The 20,207-nt window shown below is 41.2% G+C and overlaps 1 protein-coding gene across 1 annotated transcript in view; it reads left to right on the plus strand.

The window, feature by feature from the left end:
• Positions 1–20,207, plus strand: part of LOC140493883 (anoctamin-9-like) — a 199,356-nt gene that overhangs the window by 57,129 nt on the left and 122,020 nt on the right. Inside the window, exons 5-6 of the mRNA XM_072592877.1 lie at positions 7,028–7,034; positions 7,788–7,876. Of these exons, the coding sequence (XP_072448978.1) occupies positions 7,028–7,034; positions 7,788–7,876 (96 nt within the window). The remainder of the gene's footprint in view (positions 1–7,027; positions 7,035–7,787; positions 7,877–20,207) is intronic.

Raw genomic sequence — 20,207 nt, forward strand, 5'->3', positions numbered from 1 at the left:
CATGAGATAAGGGTCCTCTAAAATTGATTAAGTAGATGTGGCACAGTGGTTAGCACTGCTGCCTCACAGCACCAGAGACCTGGGTTCAATTCCCGCCTCAGGCGACTGACTGTGTGGAGTTTGCTCGTTCTCCCTGTGTCTGCGTGGGTTTCCTCCAGTTTCCTCCCACAGTCCAAAGATGTGCAGGTCAGGTGAATTGGCCATGCTAAATTGCCCGTAGTGCTAAGTAAGGGGTAAGTGTAGGGGTATGGGTGGGTTGCGCTTTGGCGGGTTGGTGTGGACTTGTAATCAAATCTAATAATGTCCTCAATGTTAGTCTCCTAGGAGAAAGTGAGGACTGCAGATGCTGGAGATCAGAGCTGAAAATGTGTTGTTGGAAAAGCGCAGCAGGTCAGGCAGCATCCAAGGAGCAGGAGAATTGACGTTTCGGGCATGAGCCCTTCTTCAGGAATGAGGAAAGTGTGCCAAGCAGGCTAAGATAAAAGGTAGGGAGGAGAGACCTGGAGGAGGGGCGTTGGAACTGCAATAGGTGGAAGGAGGTTAAGGTGAGGGTGATAGGCCAGAGTGGGGGTGGGGGCGGAGAGGTCAGGAAGAAGATTGCAGGTTAGGAAGATGGTGATGAGTTCGAGGGTTGGGACTGAGACAAGGTGGGGGGGAGGGGAAATGAGGAAACTGGAGAAATCTGAGTTCATCCCGTGTGGTTGGAGGGTTCCTAGGCGGAAGATGAGGCGCTCTTCCTCTAGCCATCATGTTGCTATGATCTGGCAATGGAGGAGTCCAAGGACCTGCATGTCCTTGGTGGAGTGGGAGGGGGAGTTGAAGTGTTGGGCCACGGGGTGGTTGGGTTGGTTGGTCCGGGTGTTCCAGAGGTGTTCACTGAAACGTTCCGCAAGTAGGCGGCCTGTCTCCCCAATATAGAGGAGGCCACATCGAGTGCAGCGGATGCAGTAAATGATGTGTGTGGAGGTGCAGGTGAATTTGTGGTGGATATGGAAGGATCCCTTGGGCCTCGGAAGGAAGTAAGGGGGGAGGTGTCGTCTCCGCGGCATCTGCTCCCAGGAGGACCAGTTCCAATACCAAACAACCCAGATGGCCTCCTTCTTCAAAGAGCACAATTTCCCCCAGACGAGATCGACGATGCTCTCCACCACATTTCCTCCACTTCCCCCTCCTCAGCCCTTGAGCCCCGCCCCTCCAATCGCCACCAGGACAGAACCCCACTGGTCCTCACCTACCACCCCACCAACCTCTATATACATTCGTATCATCCATCGTCGTTTCCGCCACCTCCAAACGGACCCCACCACCAGGGATATATTTTCCTCCCCTCCCCTATCAGCGTTCCGAAAAGACCACTCCCTCCATGACTCCCTCGTCAGGTCCACGCCCCCTCCCCCCCCCCCCCCCCCCCCCCCCACCCCACCAACCCAACCTCCACTCCCGGCACCTTCCCCTGCAACCGCAAGAAATGCAAAACCTGCGCCCACACCTCCCCCTTACTTCCCTCCAAGGCCCCAAGGGATCCTTCCATATCCGCCACAAATTCACCTGCACCTCCACACACATCATTTACTGCATCCGCTGCACCCAATGTGGCCTCCTCTATATTGGGGAGACTTGCGGAACGTTTCAGAGAACACATCTGGGATACCCGGACCAACCAATCCAACCACCCCGTTGCTCAACACTTCAACTCCCCCTCCCACTCCACCAAGGACATACAGGTCCTTGGACTCCTCCATCGCCAGACCATAGCAACACGACGGCTGGAGAAAGAGCGCCTCATCTTCCACCTAGGAACCCTCCAACCACAAGGGATGAACTCAGATTTCTCCAGTTTCCTCATTTCCCCTCCCCCCACCTTGTCTCAGTCCCAACCCTCGAACTCAGCACCACCTTCCTAACCAGCAATCTTCTTCCTGACCTCTCCGCCCCCCACCCCCACTCTGGCCTATCACCCTCACCTTAACCTCCTTCCACCTATTGCAGTTCCAACGCCCCTCCTCCAGGTCTCTCCTCCCTACCTTTTATCTTAGCCTGCTTGGCACACTTTCCTCATTCCTGAAGAAGGGCTCATGCCCGAAACGTCAATTCTCCTGCTCCATGGATGCTGCCTGACCTGCTGCGCTTTTCCAGCAACACATTTTCAGTTCAATGTTATTCTCAAGAAACATGGATGTGTGTTCTATCAGAACGCATGCAAATGGCACAAGAGCATTTAGAAACATCACAGGCAAAGATGAAACAATGGGCAGATAAACATGCTGCACTGGAACTTTTCAAACTGGAGATGAAATACTAGCATTTTTACCTTTACAAAATGAACCTCTGAATTTGATATTCAGTTGTCTACACAAGGTAGTTAGGAGGGTTAGTAAAGTCTCTTGATGAGTAAATAACTCAATCACAGGAGGACAAATTAGTTATACCACGTAAAAAACATGAAAGCAATTTAATCATAGCGAGGACAATAGGAAATAACAAATATGACATTGGTAAGCGTACTGGAGGATAACAGAAACAGAGTAAGGTAGGAAAGATAGACAGTTCACAAAGCAAACTTACTACAATTCAAAGTTAAAAATCACACAACACCAGGTTATAGTCCAACAGGTTTAATTGGAAGTACACTAGCTTTCGGAGCGTTGCTCCTTCATCAGGTGGTTGTGGAGGACATAATTGTAAGGCACAGAATTTATAGCAAATGTTTACAGTGTGATGTAACTGAAATTATACATTGAAAAATATCTTGATTGTTTGTGGAGTCTTCCATCTGTTCGAATACCATGATAGTTTCACTTCTTTCATGTGTAAATCACAAAACTTTTTTTAAAAAGTTGCATTCTCAGGTTAACTGTAACAATTGGTGTTAGCCAGACAATGTTGAAGGTGTTAGCCTCTGGTGTTCTCTGTCTTTGCCATAATGTTTAGACTGATTCTAATCTAAAAAGTGAGATAACAGAGTCTTACATAAATTCATGCAGTTTTTGAGCAAAGTGCAATATAACTCTGCAAGTACAAATTCATCCTACAAATGTGTTTGTATATGATTAGATTAGATTCCCTACAGTGTATATGTGTGCATGTGGGTCTTTGTGCGTGTGTCTGTCTGGATTGGGGGGTTGTGAGTGTGAGGGAGAGTGTATATATGTGTGAATGTGAGGTAGAGTGTCTTAAATCTGCGAGGGGGTGCATGTGGGAGTGTGAGTGTCTGTGAGAAAGAGTGTATATATGTGTGTATGTGTGTGTGAGTGTAGAGTGGTCTAAGTCTCTAAGAGCATGTATGTGTGAGTGTGGGAGTATGTGTGTCTGTGTATATGTGTGTGTGTGTGTGTGTGTGTATAGTGCAATGGTGGTCACCCATAGTGTGACATGAACCCAAGGTCCCGGTTGAGGCCCTCCCTATGGGTACGGAACTTAGTTATCAGCCTCATCTTGGCCACTTTTCGCTGTTGTCTGTCCCAAAGTCCATCTTGGAGGATGGTCACCCGAAGGTCCGAGGTCGATTGTCCTGGACCGCTGAAGGAACACATTTTTAACTTTGTACACCTTAGTCCGACACCGGCATCTCCAAATCATTCCTACAATTCAACTAGCCAATACAGATTAGTGGGATAATTAGCCACTATATTTTTGTACTCAGAGGAAAAACAATGGGAAGATTCAGTAAGGTTACTTAGGAATTGAAGGAAATCTGTAGAGATATACCTGGACTTGCAATGTTATCCATGCATCTTGTGGATGTCCAAAAATCAGTACCAACAAAATAGCTTCATTTTTGCTTTGGCCAGATAAACATGCTCAGGTGGAAATAGAGATCGAATAAATGCAAGTACTTACTGATCCTAACCAAAGCAATTGAAGTTTGCTGGTGGTGTTAGTATCAAAACAACGATGAGTAAATTAGATTCTGCATAGATTACAACAAGTTACAAATGTAATGAAAACAGATACATATGCAATTCTTCAGTTAGAAGGTTGTATTGATGGAATAACAGTGCTTCATTCCTTTCTACGATTTATCTGTTGAAGCACTAATTGCAAGTACACTAAACATCACAAGCTAATATCAGTTCTTGTTACACCAAAGGGTTTATAACAAATCAATGTTGACTAATACCATTTGGTTTTAGAAATGCCCCAATTCCACTCCAAAGTCTTTTAATTATGTTGTAGCTGAAGAACTTAATAATAGTTTATTAGGCAATGTTGTAATGTGTAGTAACAGCTGGGAAGAACATGTAAGGCAATTAGAAGATCTGTTTATGCAACTTCAGTTAGATGACTTAGAAATAAAGCTCAACCAGAGAAAATTTGCAGAATATACCTTAGATAAATCATAGGGTCCTAAGGATAAGTGTTGATACTAACAACGAAAATGAAGGTTCTGGTAGTTTTAGGAATGAGGAATTTTATTTGAAAAATCATGAAATTTCTGGGAATGGGTAGGTTTAGTTAGAAATTTGTGCATAGCTTTGGCACAATTGTTGTATCTTTAACAGATTTTTAAAAATGAAACCAGCCAAATGTGGTATAGTCAGCAAAATACCAAGCAGCCTTTGAGAAAGTGAAGGCAATCCTACTAAAAAAACTAGTATTTGCTGCCTTTGACTTTACAAAGTGTTTTAAGATGGTAACCAATGATAGTGACTTGGAGGTTGTTGTAATCATATTGCAAGAGAATGAATCATGAATAGAGAAGCTCGTGAGATACTTTCCTAAGAAATTAAACTGGCATAAAGAGAAGTACTGTATGTAGGGAAATGAAGACTTTGGGATTGTTATTGGCTGTTCAACATTTTGAAATCTGTGTGTGTGCATGGTTGCAAAGAAACACCAATATAGAGAAATTTAGGAGTCAAATGTAAGATTGAATCAATAAGTTCCCTCAGTAAGATGTAAAAATTGTTTGAATTGCATGAAAAGATCTTGCAATAGCAAACATCTAAGGAAGAATATGATCGTACTGAAGTACTTAAGAATTTGGGAAGTAACTGACAGGAAGTTAAATCCTGTGCAGTGGATCAGTGGGTTGAATAAATGAAATATTTTTGTAATGTTTTATATTTTGTATTGTCTTTACCTGATGGAATGCATTTAAACCAATATTAATCTCTTCAAGAATGGAGGAATGTAAGAGATTGCATATTATTCTTTCTCAGATTATAAATTGAAATGGAGGTTGGGTTGTTATATAACTGAAATTCCAGGAAACATTTGCAATTTGAAAATCAAGTTTTGCACATTTTTGACCAATGCAATAGTTTTTGAAGCAATGAGGAGGAAAATGAGACTTAGAGGCACCAAGAGTTTTGTTTTGAATTAAGAAATAACTGCCTAATGACAACCTTCTGATTGATTGAACTAATCAGTACTAAAACCAGGGCTGCGGAGAAAGCCTGCAGATGGAAAATATTACTGCACACTGAAAAATATAGAAAACCAAAAATGCTTAAAACAAAAAGAATTATGACAAGAAAAGACTAGAGTCATAGAGTCATTCAGTCACTTCAACCCACCATGTCTATGCCGACCAACAAACACTAAACTACATTAAACCCATTACCTGTCCTTGATTCATAGCCTACAATGTTCTGCCATTTCAAGATTCATCCAGATGCATCTTAAATGTTGCGAGAGGCATCTACCTCCACCATCCTTCTCAGACAGCACGTTCCATATTTCAACCATCTTCTGGGTGAAAACATTCTTTCTCGTATCTCCTCTAAACCACATGCTCGTCACCTTACACTATGCCCTCTGCTCTTAGACACTTCTGCCATGGGAATGGATTCTCATAATCTGCTCTTTCAATACCTCTCATAATTGTGAATACCTCAATCAGATTGCCTGTCAGCTACCTCTGCTCAAAGAAAACAAACCCAGCCTACCCAATCTATCCAGTTTCTTCTCATATCTGAGACTTTTCAACACAGGCAATATCCTCTGTACCCCCTCCAGTGCAATTGCATCTTTCTGATAGTGGACACAGTATTCCATCTGTGGCCTACATACCATTTCCCTTCTTTACCACCTGGTACCTGCATGCTTCAGTGACTGACAAACAGGACACCCAGATCTCATTACACATACCCCTCTCTTATGGCCAATCAGATAATAATCTGCCTTCCTATTTTTGCTACTATAGTGGATACCCTTACATTTATTCACTTCATAACTGCATCTGTCATGCATTTGCCAACTCATTCAGCTTGTCCAAGTTGCACTTAAACATCTCTGCATCCTCCTCACAGTTTATACTCCCACCCAGCTTTGTGCCATCTGCAAATTTGGAGACATTACATTTAGGTGCTTCATCCAAATCTTTAATATATATCGTGAGTAGCTGGAGACCTAGCACTGATCTGTGCAGTACCCCACTAGCCACTGCCTACAATTCGGAAAATGACTGTTATGTTCCTACTCTTTGATTCTTGTCTGGCATCCAGTTTTCTATCCATTTCAATACACTACTCTCAATCCCATGCACTTTAATTTTACATACTAATCTCTTACATGGGTCTTTGACAGAAGCCTTCTGAAAGTCCAGTTAAACCACATCCAGTCTACTAGTTAATAGAAGATTAAATCTTCAAATAATTCTCGTATTTTTGTCAAGCACGAGTCTGTTGGATTCTGCCTCTGTTTTCCAAATGCTCAGTTATTAATTCTTTTATAATGGACACTCCCTTTTTTCCCCAGACTGACTGGTCTACAATTCCGGTTTTCTCTCCGCTTTCATTCTTAAATGGAGGGGTGACATTCATTAGCCTCCAGCTGTAGGAACAGTTCCAGAGTCTCTGGAATCTTAGAAGATGACCACAAAAGTAACGCTATTTCTAGGGCCACATCCATAAGTAGTCTGAGATGCAGATTATCAGGACCTGGATTTATATTGGGTTTCAATCCCAGCAACCTTATCTTATTTCCTTACTGATACAGACTTTCTTTAGTTCCTTCCTCTCATTATATCCTGTGTTCCTCAATGTTTCTGCTGTATTATTTGTGTCTTCCTTTATGAATATAGAACTAAGGTATGTACTTAGTTGGCCAGCCATTCTTTGTTCCCATTATAAATGCCCCTGTGTCTGACTGTAAGGGACATTTGTCTTCACCGATTTTTTTTCTGTTCACATACCTATAGAAACTTTTCCAGTCAGTTTTTATGTTCCCTGCAAACTTATTCCCGTACTCTATTTTCCCTTTCTTAATCCTTTGACCTCCTTTACTGAATTCTAAACTGCGTCCACTGCTCAGGTCTGGTCAATTTGTATGTCTCTTCCTTCAATCTAATACTATCTCTAATTTCCTTAGTAAGCTATGGTTTGGTCACCTTTCCTATGTATCATACAATCCCTACAGTGTGGAAACAGGCAATTTTGCGTAACAAGTCCATGCCGACCCTCCGAAGAGTAACTCACCCAGACCCATTCCTGTACCCTTTACTGTAATTTAGCAGTGACTGATGCACAGTAACTACACATCCCTGAACACTATAGGCAATTAAGCATGGCCGATTCACCTAATCTACACATCTTTAAAAAAATCAAGGTTTTTACATAAGAGTGGTGAAAGTCTCTACTTAAATTTATTGTGTTGATTCCAGTGGTTATAATATAAGTTATTCATGTATTTATTTAATCTCAGTGGATGGGTTAATTGGTATACTGCAATCAGTAATTCACAGCAAAGCGCAGCTCTACTTTCAAACCAGTTTCTTATGTAATTAAGTACAAAATATTTAAGGAAGAGCAACAACTGATTCTACCGATTTCTTTTCATTCTAGAAAAATATTTGGAAGGAAGTACATCCGTTTCAGCGTGACTGGGCGAATTGGAAATGTTTGTTAAGTGGACAACCAATCAATGAGATAAGGTGTTGTTCTAACTTGGTGCTAACAAATCATATAATTATATTAATATCTGCATTGGGAGTGGGGGAGGAGGCAGGTAACACACAAAAATCACAGTATATGTTAATTATTAGCTGGAATCCAGAGGATAAGGGGATATTAAATATTCACAAAGTAAATTGAATGATATAATGTTAGAATATGACTGTGAGGGACACATGAGGTGATCAAAAAAGGTGAGAGTTGGCATTTATTAGCAACAGGGGGGTATCAGAGCCAACAAAGGTCAATAGGAAAAAAAGAGGTAATGTGTTAATTGATATTAATTTCTATTTTGACAAAAGTTAAAAGTGCCAGACAGGAAAATAAATCAGTTAGATAGGAAAGACTACATGTGCAGAAATATCAAGCAAAGCATCATGGATTAGTAGTGTTGAATGTTCAGTTGAGATGAATTGAGCACAAAACCTGTAAGATTACAAGGACAAAGGTGAGAGTTTCACAGGGAAGGGAATTAAAAACAAACTTTATAAAAAAGAAATATAATAAAACTGTTTCTTAAAAAGACGAATCAGGAAAATTGTAAACGATTTTGGAAGGCATTGAAAAGATTAGAAGGAATCAAATGGAATTATCCAGGTAATATAAAGAGCAAAACATTTTATAACCTAATTGAAAATAAAAGAATAAATTAAGTGAAAGTAAGACTATTCAGAAAAAGGGAGAATCTATGGAGGATGAAAGTATAGTGGAAATAACAAAGAAATTTACTTGGGTATTTAAAAATCACATTGCATGCAAGAAACTGGGGGAGTGTGCAAACATTACAGTTATTTGTTTCATTGTTACACTGTTAAGGGAAGTCAGAAAGGAGCTGCCTGTTGAACGTATTATATATTGGGACCAAAGGATAACCAATAAAATAACTGTCAAATAACTGAGAAATAGATCTGGGGACTCTTACTTCAACACAATATCAGTTGTCACAAAGTCTACGGAGCATTTAACATGACGGGCAAAGACAGCTGCTATTAACCAGGTCAGACTCTCTCAAAACATTTCAAGAAAGTAGCCCGGCCCCTAACTTTGCTAGTTGTTTTAAGCAGGTGTATTCCAGGAGTGACGCAGTTGGCCCAATCAGTTAGTTTTAAATAAAACAGATTTTATTCCAAGTTTACTGAATGACACATAAACAAAAGAGAACAGAATATAGAATAATTTAAGCAATCGGAAAACCCAACAGACTATCCCAAATTAATGATGTTGTTCCAAATACTTGCAGCATTCCCCAAAAACACCCCTTGACAAAAAAGGTAAAATCAAACACAGGATATTACAGGAAAGAAAGAGATGCCAGAGAGATTCAGAATGATGCACCTTCTTCCATGTAGTTGTTTCTTGGAGCAACCGCCTCAAAACTGACTGAATGCTTTCAGTGGTCAGACTGCTAGAAAAACTAAACCAAACCAAACCAAAGAAATGCTGACCTGGGAGAACCGGCCACTCCCCTTTCATTGTACAAGTGTTTTTTTAAAACCTGAAAGCCTTTTCCTGAGGCAGTATCTCTTAGCTATAATCAAATTGGCTGTAAAACCCTCCAAATGTAGACTTTTTGAAATGGCTGCTTTACAACTTCTCTGAGAAAAAAGCCAAGGACAGCATAACCTTGTTAAAGGAGCAGCACTGTCACACCTCCCCCTTAAAAAAAAGAACTATCAATATCCAACGATGGCTTCATTTAAAACCCCTTAATCTTAAATTGTTAGTGCACTTCAACACACATATACGTTACATTAACAATAATCATGCAAAGATGCACTACTACATTATGTTTCAGTCTGTTTTACCCCGTCACCGAAAGCCTCCATTTCTCATTCAAGTCTCAACAATGAATCGGCAGTCATGTTTTCTTGTCCTGCCACATGCACAATTTTCAAATTGAAGAAGGCGTTTGGTATGCTTTCCTTTATTGGTCAGAGTATTGAGTACAGGAGTTGGGAGGTCATGTTGCGGCTGTACAGGACATTGGTTAGGCCACTGTTGGAATATTGCATGCAATTCTGGTCTCCTTCCTATTGGAAAGATGTTGTGAAACTTGAAAGGGTTCAGAAAAGATTTACAAGGATGTTGCCAGGGTTGGAGGATCTGAGCTATAGGGAGAGGCTGAACAGGGCTGGGGCTGTTTTCCCTGGAGCGTTGGAGGCTGAGGGGTGACCTTATAGAGGTTTACAAAATTATGAGGGGCATGGATAGGATAAATAGGCAAAGTCTTTTCCCTGGGGTCGGGGAGTCCAGAACTAGAGGGCATAGGTTTAGGGTGAGAGGGGAAAAATATAAAAGAGACCTAAGGGGCAACATTTTCATGCAGATGGTGTGGTACGTGTATGGAATGAGCTGCCAGAGGATGTGGTGGAGGTTGGTACAATTACAACATTTAAGAGGCATTTGGATGGGTATATGAATAGGAAGGGTTTGGAGGGATATGGGCTGGGTGCTGGCAGGTGGGACTAGATTGGGTTGGGATATCTGGTCGGCATGGATGGGTTGGACCGAAGGATCTGTTTCCATGCTGTACGTCTCTATGACTCTATGACTCTATGAATGGTTGTAATAACAAGCTCCATCTAAACAGTCAGATATAATTGTCCTTAAATTTCTTCACATGATCAGTATATATGATTGAGTGAGATCAGTGTATATGATTGTCTCAGATACAATACTGGTAACAGAAACGGTGAAATGTTGTAACATCCACACCAAGTTCAAAGTCTCTTTCTCAATTGTCGAATATTTCTGCTTATGAATATTCAATTTCCTTGAGGAATATCTGATAAGTTCTATTTTCTTGTTGTCTTCCTGTAAGAGCACAGCATCTACACCCGCATTACTTGCATCGATATCCACCAAGAATGGCTCTGCGTAATTAGGTGTGGTGTTATGACACAGGGTAAATCGCCCCGCTAATTTAAACTAGCAACACAGAAACGATTTAACCTATGCAGTAATTGGTTAAAATTCGAGAGGCCAAGGCGGCATGGTGGCTCAGTGGTTAGCACTGCTGCCTCACAGCAGCAGGGACTTGGGTTCGATTCCAGCCTTGGGTGACTGTCTGTGTGGAGTTTGCACATTCTCCCCGTGTCTGCATGGGTTTCCTTCGGGTGTTCCAGTTTCCTCCCACAGTCCAAAGATGTGCAGGTCAGGTGAATTGGCCATTCTAAATTGTCCATAGTATTAGATGCATTAGTCAGAGAGAAATGGGTTTGGGTGGGTTACTCTTCAGAAGGTCGGTGTGGACTTGTTGGGCCGAAGAGCCTGTTTCCACACTGTAGGGAATCTAATCTAAAAACTATGCCAAAGGTCACTATTTAAAGGAAAAATTAACAACTTTTTTAAAAAGTCTAACAGAGAATAATTAACTAACAACTATTTACAACTCCTTTCTCTCACCTATCTTTTACTTTCCCTTCTATAATACTGGTCCAATAAAACCCCCAACTAAGACTTACCAAAAAATTCAAATTTCAAAACCAGCCAGCTGTCAAATCTTCTCTTTGCGTCTTCTTTTAACTTCTTTTCTTCTTAGGGTTTCTGTTTCACAGGTCATTGATAGATAAAGGTCGTCAGCAAATGTTGGTAGCTTGACAGTTCTCCTCCAACTGTTCAATTTGTTTAATATTTATACCCCAAAGCATCCAACCATTTCACTGTTTTTAATATTGTCAAAATACTAAATTCAAACTTGATTGGAGTTTAGTATCTTGGGGCATAATTTAAACTGATTGGCCAAATTTGAATTTGATTTTGTCTCATAGCAACCTAGGTACAGCTAGCTGCTGGACCAAATGTTACACTGTAAATATTCCAGTACTGTGTGTGCCTCTCTAAGCCCTTGCTCACTTTCAACTCTCTTAAATGTACAGTACCCCTTACACCTTCACAACAGTGGCTACTGCTGGAGCAGTGGTTAACACAGCTTTCAGGCTATCAAATGCCTTCTGCCAGTCTGCTGCCCACTAAAATCTCTTGCCTTTCTTTAGCAATTCAGTGACTGGAGCAGTGACACTGCTAAAATTTGGGATGAATTTTTGACAAAATCCACTCAATCCCAGGAATATAGTACTGTTCTTCTTGTCGATGGTATGAGAAACCCCCCAATTATCTTTATTTTTGCATTACATGAGACCATTTGTCCATGTCCAGTAACATGATCCAGGAAGGTGACTTGGGCTTTGGCAAATTCACTTTTAGCCAAGTTTATCACCAAGTCTGCCTTCTGAATGAACAAGTCTGATATATGTTGCAAATGTTTCTTCCATGTGTGACTAAAAATCACCAGGTCATCAATATATACGACACAATTCAGTAATCCAGCAATGACCTTATTGATTAGTCTCTGAGATGTGGCTGGCACGTTTTTCATATCACATAGCATTTGGTGTTATGAAAGCTGAAATTGCCTTCGCTCTTTTGGACAAAGGTACCTGCCAGTATCCTCTGAGCAAATCCAACTTAGAAATATAAGTTGTTTGTCCCATCTTTTCAACACAGTCTTGCAGAATCGGATATGCATCAGTATTTGTAACTGCATTGACGTGGGGGTGGAGTGGGGGCCAGCACTGGCAGGCCTTAATTCTGTCTCAAGGCCTGTAGTACTCATAGTGAGTCTGCTGTTCAGTAAGATTTTATAAAATTTCACCATCAAACTGTCACATATTCTGAAATTCGAAAAATTCCAAATTCTGAAAACCAGCTGGTTCTGAGCGTTTCAGATAAAGGATTGTGTACCTGTACTTCCCAGCTTATTCTTACATATCTCCCCATGTGATAGGAATAACCCTTTCAGGTCATTTCGATTTTCCTCTGCAATTTTTGACAACTTCCTGATTGTCCAGTTTAATTTGAGGAATGTCCAATTCAGAATCCTCTGAACTTGGTTCTTCCCTGTGTTGTAATCAATAACACAGTCTCCTTTGGATTTCCTTCCCTGTCAAAATACCTTTTGAGCATATTCACTTGAGACACTCTGTGAGACTTCTTTCTGTCTGGAGTCCTTATCAAATTGTTCACCTCATTCAATTTCCTTTCAACTTGAAGAGCCCATTAAACCTTGCTTTAAAGGTTTACCTATCACTGGAAATAACACTAACACTTTATCTCTGATAGCAAAATTGCGAGTTTTTGATTACTTGGATGCTTCCTGTTTCATTGTATGCTGTGATACTTTCAAATGCTGTCTAGCCAATTCCCCAGTTCTACTTAATCATTCTCTAAAATTTGATCCATAGTCCAAATTTGTGATTTGAATGATAACTTACTAATTTATCCTTAGTCAATTTTAGCAGTCCTCTCACTTCATGCCCAAAAACTAACTGAAATGGACTGAATTTGGTCAGTTCATTTGGTGTATCTTTGATTTCAAAAAGTACAACTGGAATTCCCTTATCCCAATCATCTGGATAGTCTTGACTATATGCCCTCAATATGGTCTTTAATGTCTGATGCCACCTTTCTAGCACTCCCTGCGACTCTGGATTATATATTTAAATTGTTTGATTCCTAAGCTGTCCATCATTTCCTTAAATAATTTTGATGTAAAGTTTCACCGTTGATTTGATTGTATCTCTGTGGGTAGTCCATAGCTAGCGAAAAATTTGAGTAATTCCTACACAATCCTTTTAGCTGTGATATTGCATAATGGAATTGTCTCTGGAAATACAGTGGACACTTCCATTATTGGTAACAAATATTGATTCCCAATTTTTCTTTGAAGTAGGGGTCCTATGCAATCAATTAAGACTCTTGAAAAAGGTTCCTCAAAAGCAGGAATAGGTATTAAGGTGTGGGTTTTATTACTGCCTGTGGTTTTTCACTTACCTGACATGTATAACATGTCTGGCAAAATTCAACTACGTTCTTATGCAGTCCAGGTCAGTAAAAGTGTTTTTGTATTTTAGCTTGTGTTTTTCTCATTCCTAAATGACCCCCTAGTGGTAGCTCATGCACTACCCGCAGCACCTCTTTTCTATCTCCTACTGATAATGCGACTTGATGAACTTCTGCCCATTTCTCATCTGCCTGAATATGTGATAGTCTCCATTTCCTCATTCAGACATGATTTTTAAGATAATAGCAGTCAGGGATACATTCAGATTCTTTTTTCCATGTATGCCTTTTGATTCAATTGCTTTAAATTTTCATCTTTCTGCTGTAGCTCAGTTAATTTATTTCAGCTAAAGATATCTGCTGTGTCATCCATCTGCTCCTGGTTTGTATCAATCATTCGATCAAACAGGGTCTCTGCTAATTCCACTTTAACTTTCTTATCTGTAGTCTTTGATCTCTTCTGTTTCAACTGGTGACTTTGTGACCTAGTTACCACATAGTTGGAAAAAATCCCAGGATATGTGTCCTGCTATAGTTCAGTTGCCTGGATTTCTACTGGCTTTCAAATCACACTAGGCAGCACTCTTACCTGTGGACCAGCTACAGAGGAACCTCGATTATCCGAATATCAATTTTCCGAATATTGGATTATCCGAAGGAGATCTCGAGGTCCCGATAGGAACATTACATCAAAGAGCTGTTTCAACCTCGATCGCGTCTTTTATTTACAGTGATTAAAAATTATCTCGACTCACTGAAATGCTGCCGAAAACAGTCCTGGACATCGATGGGAGCCCAGGTACTGTCTCCAAAGGACTGACTTCCCGCCCTCTGTCCACACTTTCCCTGGAGTTCTACACAGGGATGAACCCTAAAACCCCCTTCCCCAGATATTCTCTCTAACATTGTCCTGTACAGGGCAGAGATAGAACTTGTCAAAAAGTTGCAGTAAAAAGGTGTGTGTGTGTGTTTTTTTCGGAGGCTTACCCCACAAAGACAGCAGCAGTCTTACTGTTGTGTCCACTCCAGCAGCCCAGGGGGTGGGGGGGCGGGGTCTGTCGGGAGCATGGCTGCACGGGGATCGGGGGGGTGGGGGGAGCGGGGTGGCTGGGGATGTGGGGCGGGGTTGGGGTGGAAGGCATTGGGTGGCGGTGTTGGGGCTGGGTATGGGGGTGGTTGGGGAGTGATGTTGGGTTGGGCGGGGGGCGCAGTGTTAGTGGTTGGGCGGGGGCAGGTGGGGAGTGATGTTGGGGCTTGGGCGGGGGAGCAGTGTTGGTCATCGGGCAGGGGACAGTGTTGGGGGAAGGTGTTGGACAGGGGCTCACATGCAATGTGCTGCTGCCTCATCTCCTGAACAGGGAGCAGACTTAACAGAAAACTCTGAGCCCAGAGGAAAGGTATTGAGTTGATGAACCAAATAATCGATTATCCAAATGAAATAGCGCCCGCCCCTCTCATTTGGATAATTGAGGTACCTCTGTATATCATTAGCAAGGACAAATTGTATTCATGGAGCTGAGAGTTTGTCCAGTACTCCTACCACGACTTCTTCATTGGATACTCTAACCCCACTTTACACAGCATTGAGCGCTTCTTGTCTCACGATGAATTCCCATTACTAGCACATTTTCTGGCAATAGTCTTTCAGAGGTACATGTCTCCTCATCTTTCAACTCACAGATTGATGGGATCCTGTATCTCATAATATTGTAACTTCTTTATCTGCTCCTCCTGGCTTATGCGAGTAAACTCTACTTTCGCAGGTATAAAGTTTAAAAAGGTCTGGCACTTCCTCTTTAACCAGCCTCCAACCACGTTGTACATTCTGGTGCAGCTTTCTAGCCTCCACTGTGCTTTCCGTTACCGCTCTAACAAAATTCACTGGCTTATCCTGTTTTCCTACATCTGGCTTCCCAGTGCTTTTTCTAACCCACCAACACGGTGAATTCATATGGCCTACATTATTGCAGTGAAAACATCGGTGCCTTTTAACTTCTCTTTCTCCTTCAAGATTTTCCTTTCTATCCCTTGGTAAGTTATCCTTATGATCTTCACCAAGATCTACCTTTCCCTTCCCATGTCAGGATTTCTCTTTTCCGCAATTTCTATTGCTCACGAGTTGAAAATGATTTTGGAAGCCAAACTTTGATTTGTGGACCAATTCATAATCACCAGCCATTTCAGCTGCTAACCTTGCTGTTTTTAATTCTCTGTTCTTCCACATGAGTTCTCACTACTTCAGGAAGTGAATCTTTGAACTCCTCCAAAATTTTAAGCTGACCTCCCAGTCTAAGTGCCAGTTTCTGAAGTTCAAACACCTGTTGTTTCTTTCTTTCCTTTTCTCCTTTTCTGTCTCTTCTCTCTCTTTCCTCTGTGTTTAACTGTAATTCATTCCTTTGCCTTTTCTTTGTCTTTTGCCTCTAACTCAAGCTGCTTCATCTTTAATTGATTTCTAGCCATCTCTAAAGAATCTGATGGCATTTCTTGCAAACTTAAATGCTGAACTATTGCTGTAATTATCTGTCCTTTCTTCATGGAAGGAGGTAGCTCCAACTCCAGCTTGTCTGCTAATTCTAGCAGTTTGGCCTTAATCACCTTTTGTAAAACCCCCAAAGTCACTTCTTCCACCCCCAGAAAACTCTTGGTGACTGAAAGAGCCATTGCTATCCCAAGCACTGTTTAAACCAACTAAAATCAACAACAAGAACAAAAGACACCAATACCTACCTCTTGCTGCATTCAAGCCCAGCAATCCTAATCCCAAAACGGAACTATAGAACAAATCAAGGAAAGAGCCTCAATTCTGTTATAGACCAAGCCAGACCCCCTCAAAATGTTTCAAGAAAATAGCCTGGATCCTAAGTTTGCGAATTGTTTTAAGCAGGTGTAGAGTGGTTATTCCAGGAGTGATGCAGTTGACCCAACCATTTAGTTTTAAACAAAACAGAATTTATTTGCAAGTTTACCGAAGTTGACAGACAAACAAAAGAGAACAGAATATAGAATAACTTAACCAATCAGAAAACCCAATAGGCTATTCCAACTTAATGATGTTGTTCCAAATACTTGCAACATTCCCCATAAACTCTCCTTGCAAAAAAAAAGGGGAAAATCAAACACAGGGTCTTACGGGAGAGAGAGAGAGAGATGGCAGAGGGATTCATCATGGAACACCTTCTTCCATGGAGCTGTTTCTTGGACCAAGAGCCTCAAAACTGATTGCCTGCTTTCAGTGAACAGTCAAACTGCTAAAAAAAACTAAACCAAACTAAACCAAAGAAAGGCTGAGCTGGGAGAACTCGCCACTCTCCTTTCATTGTACAAGTGTTTTTTTAAAATCTGAAAGCCTTTTGCCTGAGGCAGCATCTGTTAGATACAATTAAATTGACCCTAAAACCCTTCATACCTAGACTTTTTTAAAAAGACTGCTTTATGTACTCTCTGAGAAAAAAAAGCCAAGTACAGCATAACCTCGTTAAAGGAGCACATCATCACACAGCCCAAAGTTCATTCTATTAGATTAGATTCCCTATAGTGTGGAAACAGACCCTTCGGCTCAACCAGTCACACCGACCCTCTGAAGAGCTACACACCCAGACCCATTTCCCCCTAATTAATGCACCTAACACTATGGGCAATTTAGCGTGGTCAATTCACCTGACCTGCACATCTTTGGACTGTGGGAGGAAACCAGAGCAAACCCACACAGACACAGAGAGAATGTGCAAACTCCACACAGTCAGTCACCCGAGGCTGGAATCGTAGCCCTGGTGCTATGAGGCAGCAGTGCTGACCACTGAGCCACCATGCCGCCTATTCAATTCAAATATGTCTGTATCTGACAATATACATAGCATTTTTTTAAAAAACTGACTTGGAAGGTTGAGAACTCGAGCAGTTTACACCCGTAACTTGGGCAGTACATTACCAATATAAAAACACACGCTCATTACAAAACGTACAGTGACAGTGATAATAATTAAGGTGATTCTGCCATCAGAAGTTCAAGCTCAGAGCTTCAACATAGTAGAATAATTTACAATAAGTCCTTGCTTAACATTGAGTTAGTTAGCACTGTTTTGCTTCAACATAGTTCACAAAGTATTATTGATTTTATTGATTTTATTATTGATTTTAACATTGCCAGCTTCACTTTCATATTGCTCACCACAGAGGTCCTGTTCTGTAGCCTGTTCTCACATATGACCAATCACACACTTCTACTCTTCACCTTAGTGCCTCTGCTACTCCCAATTGTTGTCCTTGCTTCTCTTTAGGATTTGAACCTTTCTCTGGACCTCAATTGCCCCCAGAGGTTTACCCCCATCTTCCTCATCCCTACGAGCCTTGCCTTCCAATCTAACCTTTTACTTTAGGTCTTGGAGTCTGTTCTTCGTCACACAACACTCATCTCCTCATTAATAACTTGCAGTGAAGTCATGGGCTAAATCTAATGGCAGGGGTTGGTCAGCATTTGTAGGCTTGGGGCTGCTACCTCTGACAATGAACTTCTGATTCCAGATAGACTGTTGTCCATCTCAGAATACTTTAAATATTAGTTATGTTTTTTTAAAATCATATCTATGTTTTGTGTATGGGCAGCCCCTTGGAACAGGGATAACATTCTCATGGCAAGAACCAGTGCCTGGAGTCTTCTAGCACAGAGAAGTTGTTATGCTGCAACTACCAGATGGTTCTGGCTAACCAGGAATCCCTCCCACTCTTATGTCCTGTCATTATCATTTTAGACACCTTTACGAAGAGTTAACCTCTGTTTGAAAAGGTGTCATGTTGGACTCAAACATCAACTATTTCCCTCTATACAGATGCTCCCAGATCTGCTGGATTTCTTCAGCATTTTGTTTTTATTTCAGATCTCCAGCACCCACAGGCTTACTACCCTGTATGGCCTTGTTTTAGCACTTTAAGTGATCATCAAGATATCATTATTTTTTAATGGCATGTGAGCATCACTGGCAATGCCAGCAGTTGTTGTCCTTCCCTAATATCCTTGAACTGAGTGGCTTTCTAGGTTATTTCCGTGGGCATTTAAAAGTCAGATAAATTGCTGTTGGTCTGGAGAATATGTAGGCTAGACCAGGTAGACTTACCTCCCACTCTCTTGAAGTTCTGGTATGTTATTAGTGTCTTTCTCCATGAAGTCTGATGCAAAGTACCTCTTCAATTCCTCTGCCATTTCTTTGTTCCCTATTACTACTTCTCCAGCTTCATCTTCCAGCAGTTCAATGTAGACTTTTGTTCTCCTTCTTACATTTTTATATATCTAAAACATACTCTTGAAATTGTCTTTTATTTTACTGGCTAACTTACTCTCATATTTTGTCTTCTCTCCCTTACTGATTGTTTTAGTTGTCTTCTGGTTTTTAAAGGCTTCCCAATTTTCTGGCTTCCCACTAATCTTTATTTGTGTGTTTTTAAACTATTATCAAAAATACGATGAGTCGAATTGCTAATTTATGATAATTTGGAGATGCTGGTGTTGAGAATGTAACTTGTAAAAGTTACGTTACATTTTATATATGAAAGAACTGAAACCAATATGGTCATTCTAAAAGATAGGAGACTTAACAAAGAATCCGGGTCTTTTTCAATATATAATTTTAGTTACATCACACTGTAAACTTTTGCTATAAATTCTATGTCTTACAATCTTATTCTCCACAATCACTTGATGAAAAGCAACACTCCCAAAGCTAGTGCTTCCAAATAAACCTGTTGGACTATAACCTGGCGTTGTGTGATTTTTAATTTATTATATAACTTGAACTCCACATATTCACTCTCTCTCTCTCTCTCACACACACACAATGTTAGAACATAGAACATAGAAAAATACAGCGCAGTACAGGCCCTTTGGCCTCGATGTTGCACCGATCCAAGCCCACCTAAATTACACTAGCCCACTATCCTCCATATGACTATCCAATGCCCGTTTAAATGCCCATAAAGAGGGAGAGTCCACCACTGCTACTGGCAGGGCATTCCATGAACTCATGACTCGCTGAGTAAAGAATCTACCCCTAACATCTGTCCTATACCTACCACCCCTTAATTTAAAGCTATGCCCCCTCGTAATAGCTGACTCCATACGTGGAAAAAGGTTCTCATGGTCAACCCTATCTAAACCCCCAATCATCTTGTACACCTCTATCAAGTCACCCCTAAACCTTCTTTTCTCCAATGAAAACAGCCCCAAGTGCCTCAGCCTTTCCTCATACGATCTTCCTACCATATCAGGCAACATCCTGGTAGACCTCTTCTGCACCCGTTCCAGTGCCTCCACATCCTTCCTATAGTATGGCGACCAAAACTGCACACAATACGCCAGATGTGGCCGCACCAGAGTCTTATACAACTGCAACATGACCTCAGGACTCCGGAACTCAATTCCTCTACCAATAAAAGCCAGTACGCCATATGCCTTCTTTACCGCACTATTTACCTGGGTGG

This window comes from Chiloscyllium punctatum, chromosome 22, assembly GCF_047496795.1.
Source record: "Chiloscyllium punctatum isolate Juve2018m chromosome 22, sChiPun1.3, whole genome shotgun sequence".
Classification (NCBI taxonomy): Eukaryota; Metazoa; Chordata; class Chondrichthyes; order Orectolobiformes; family Hemiscylliidae; genus Chiloscyllium; species Chiloscyllium punctatum.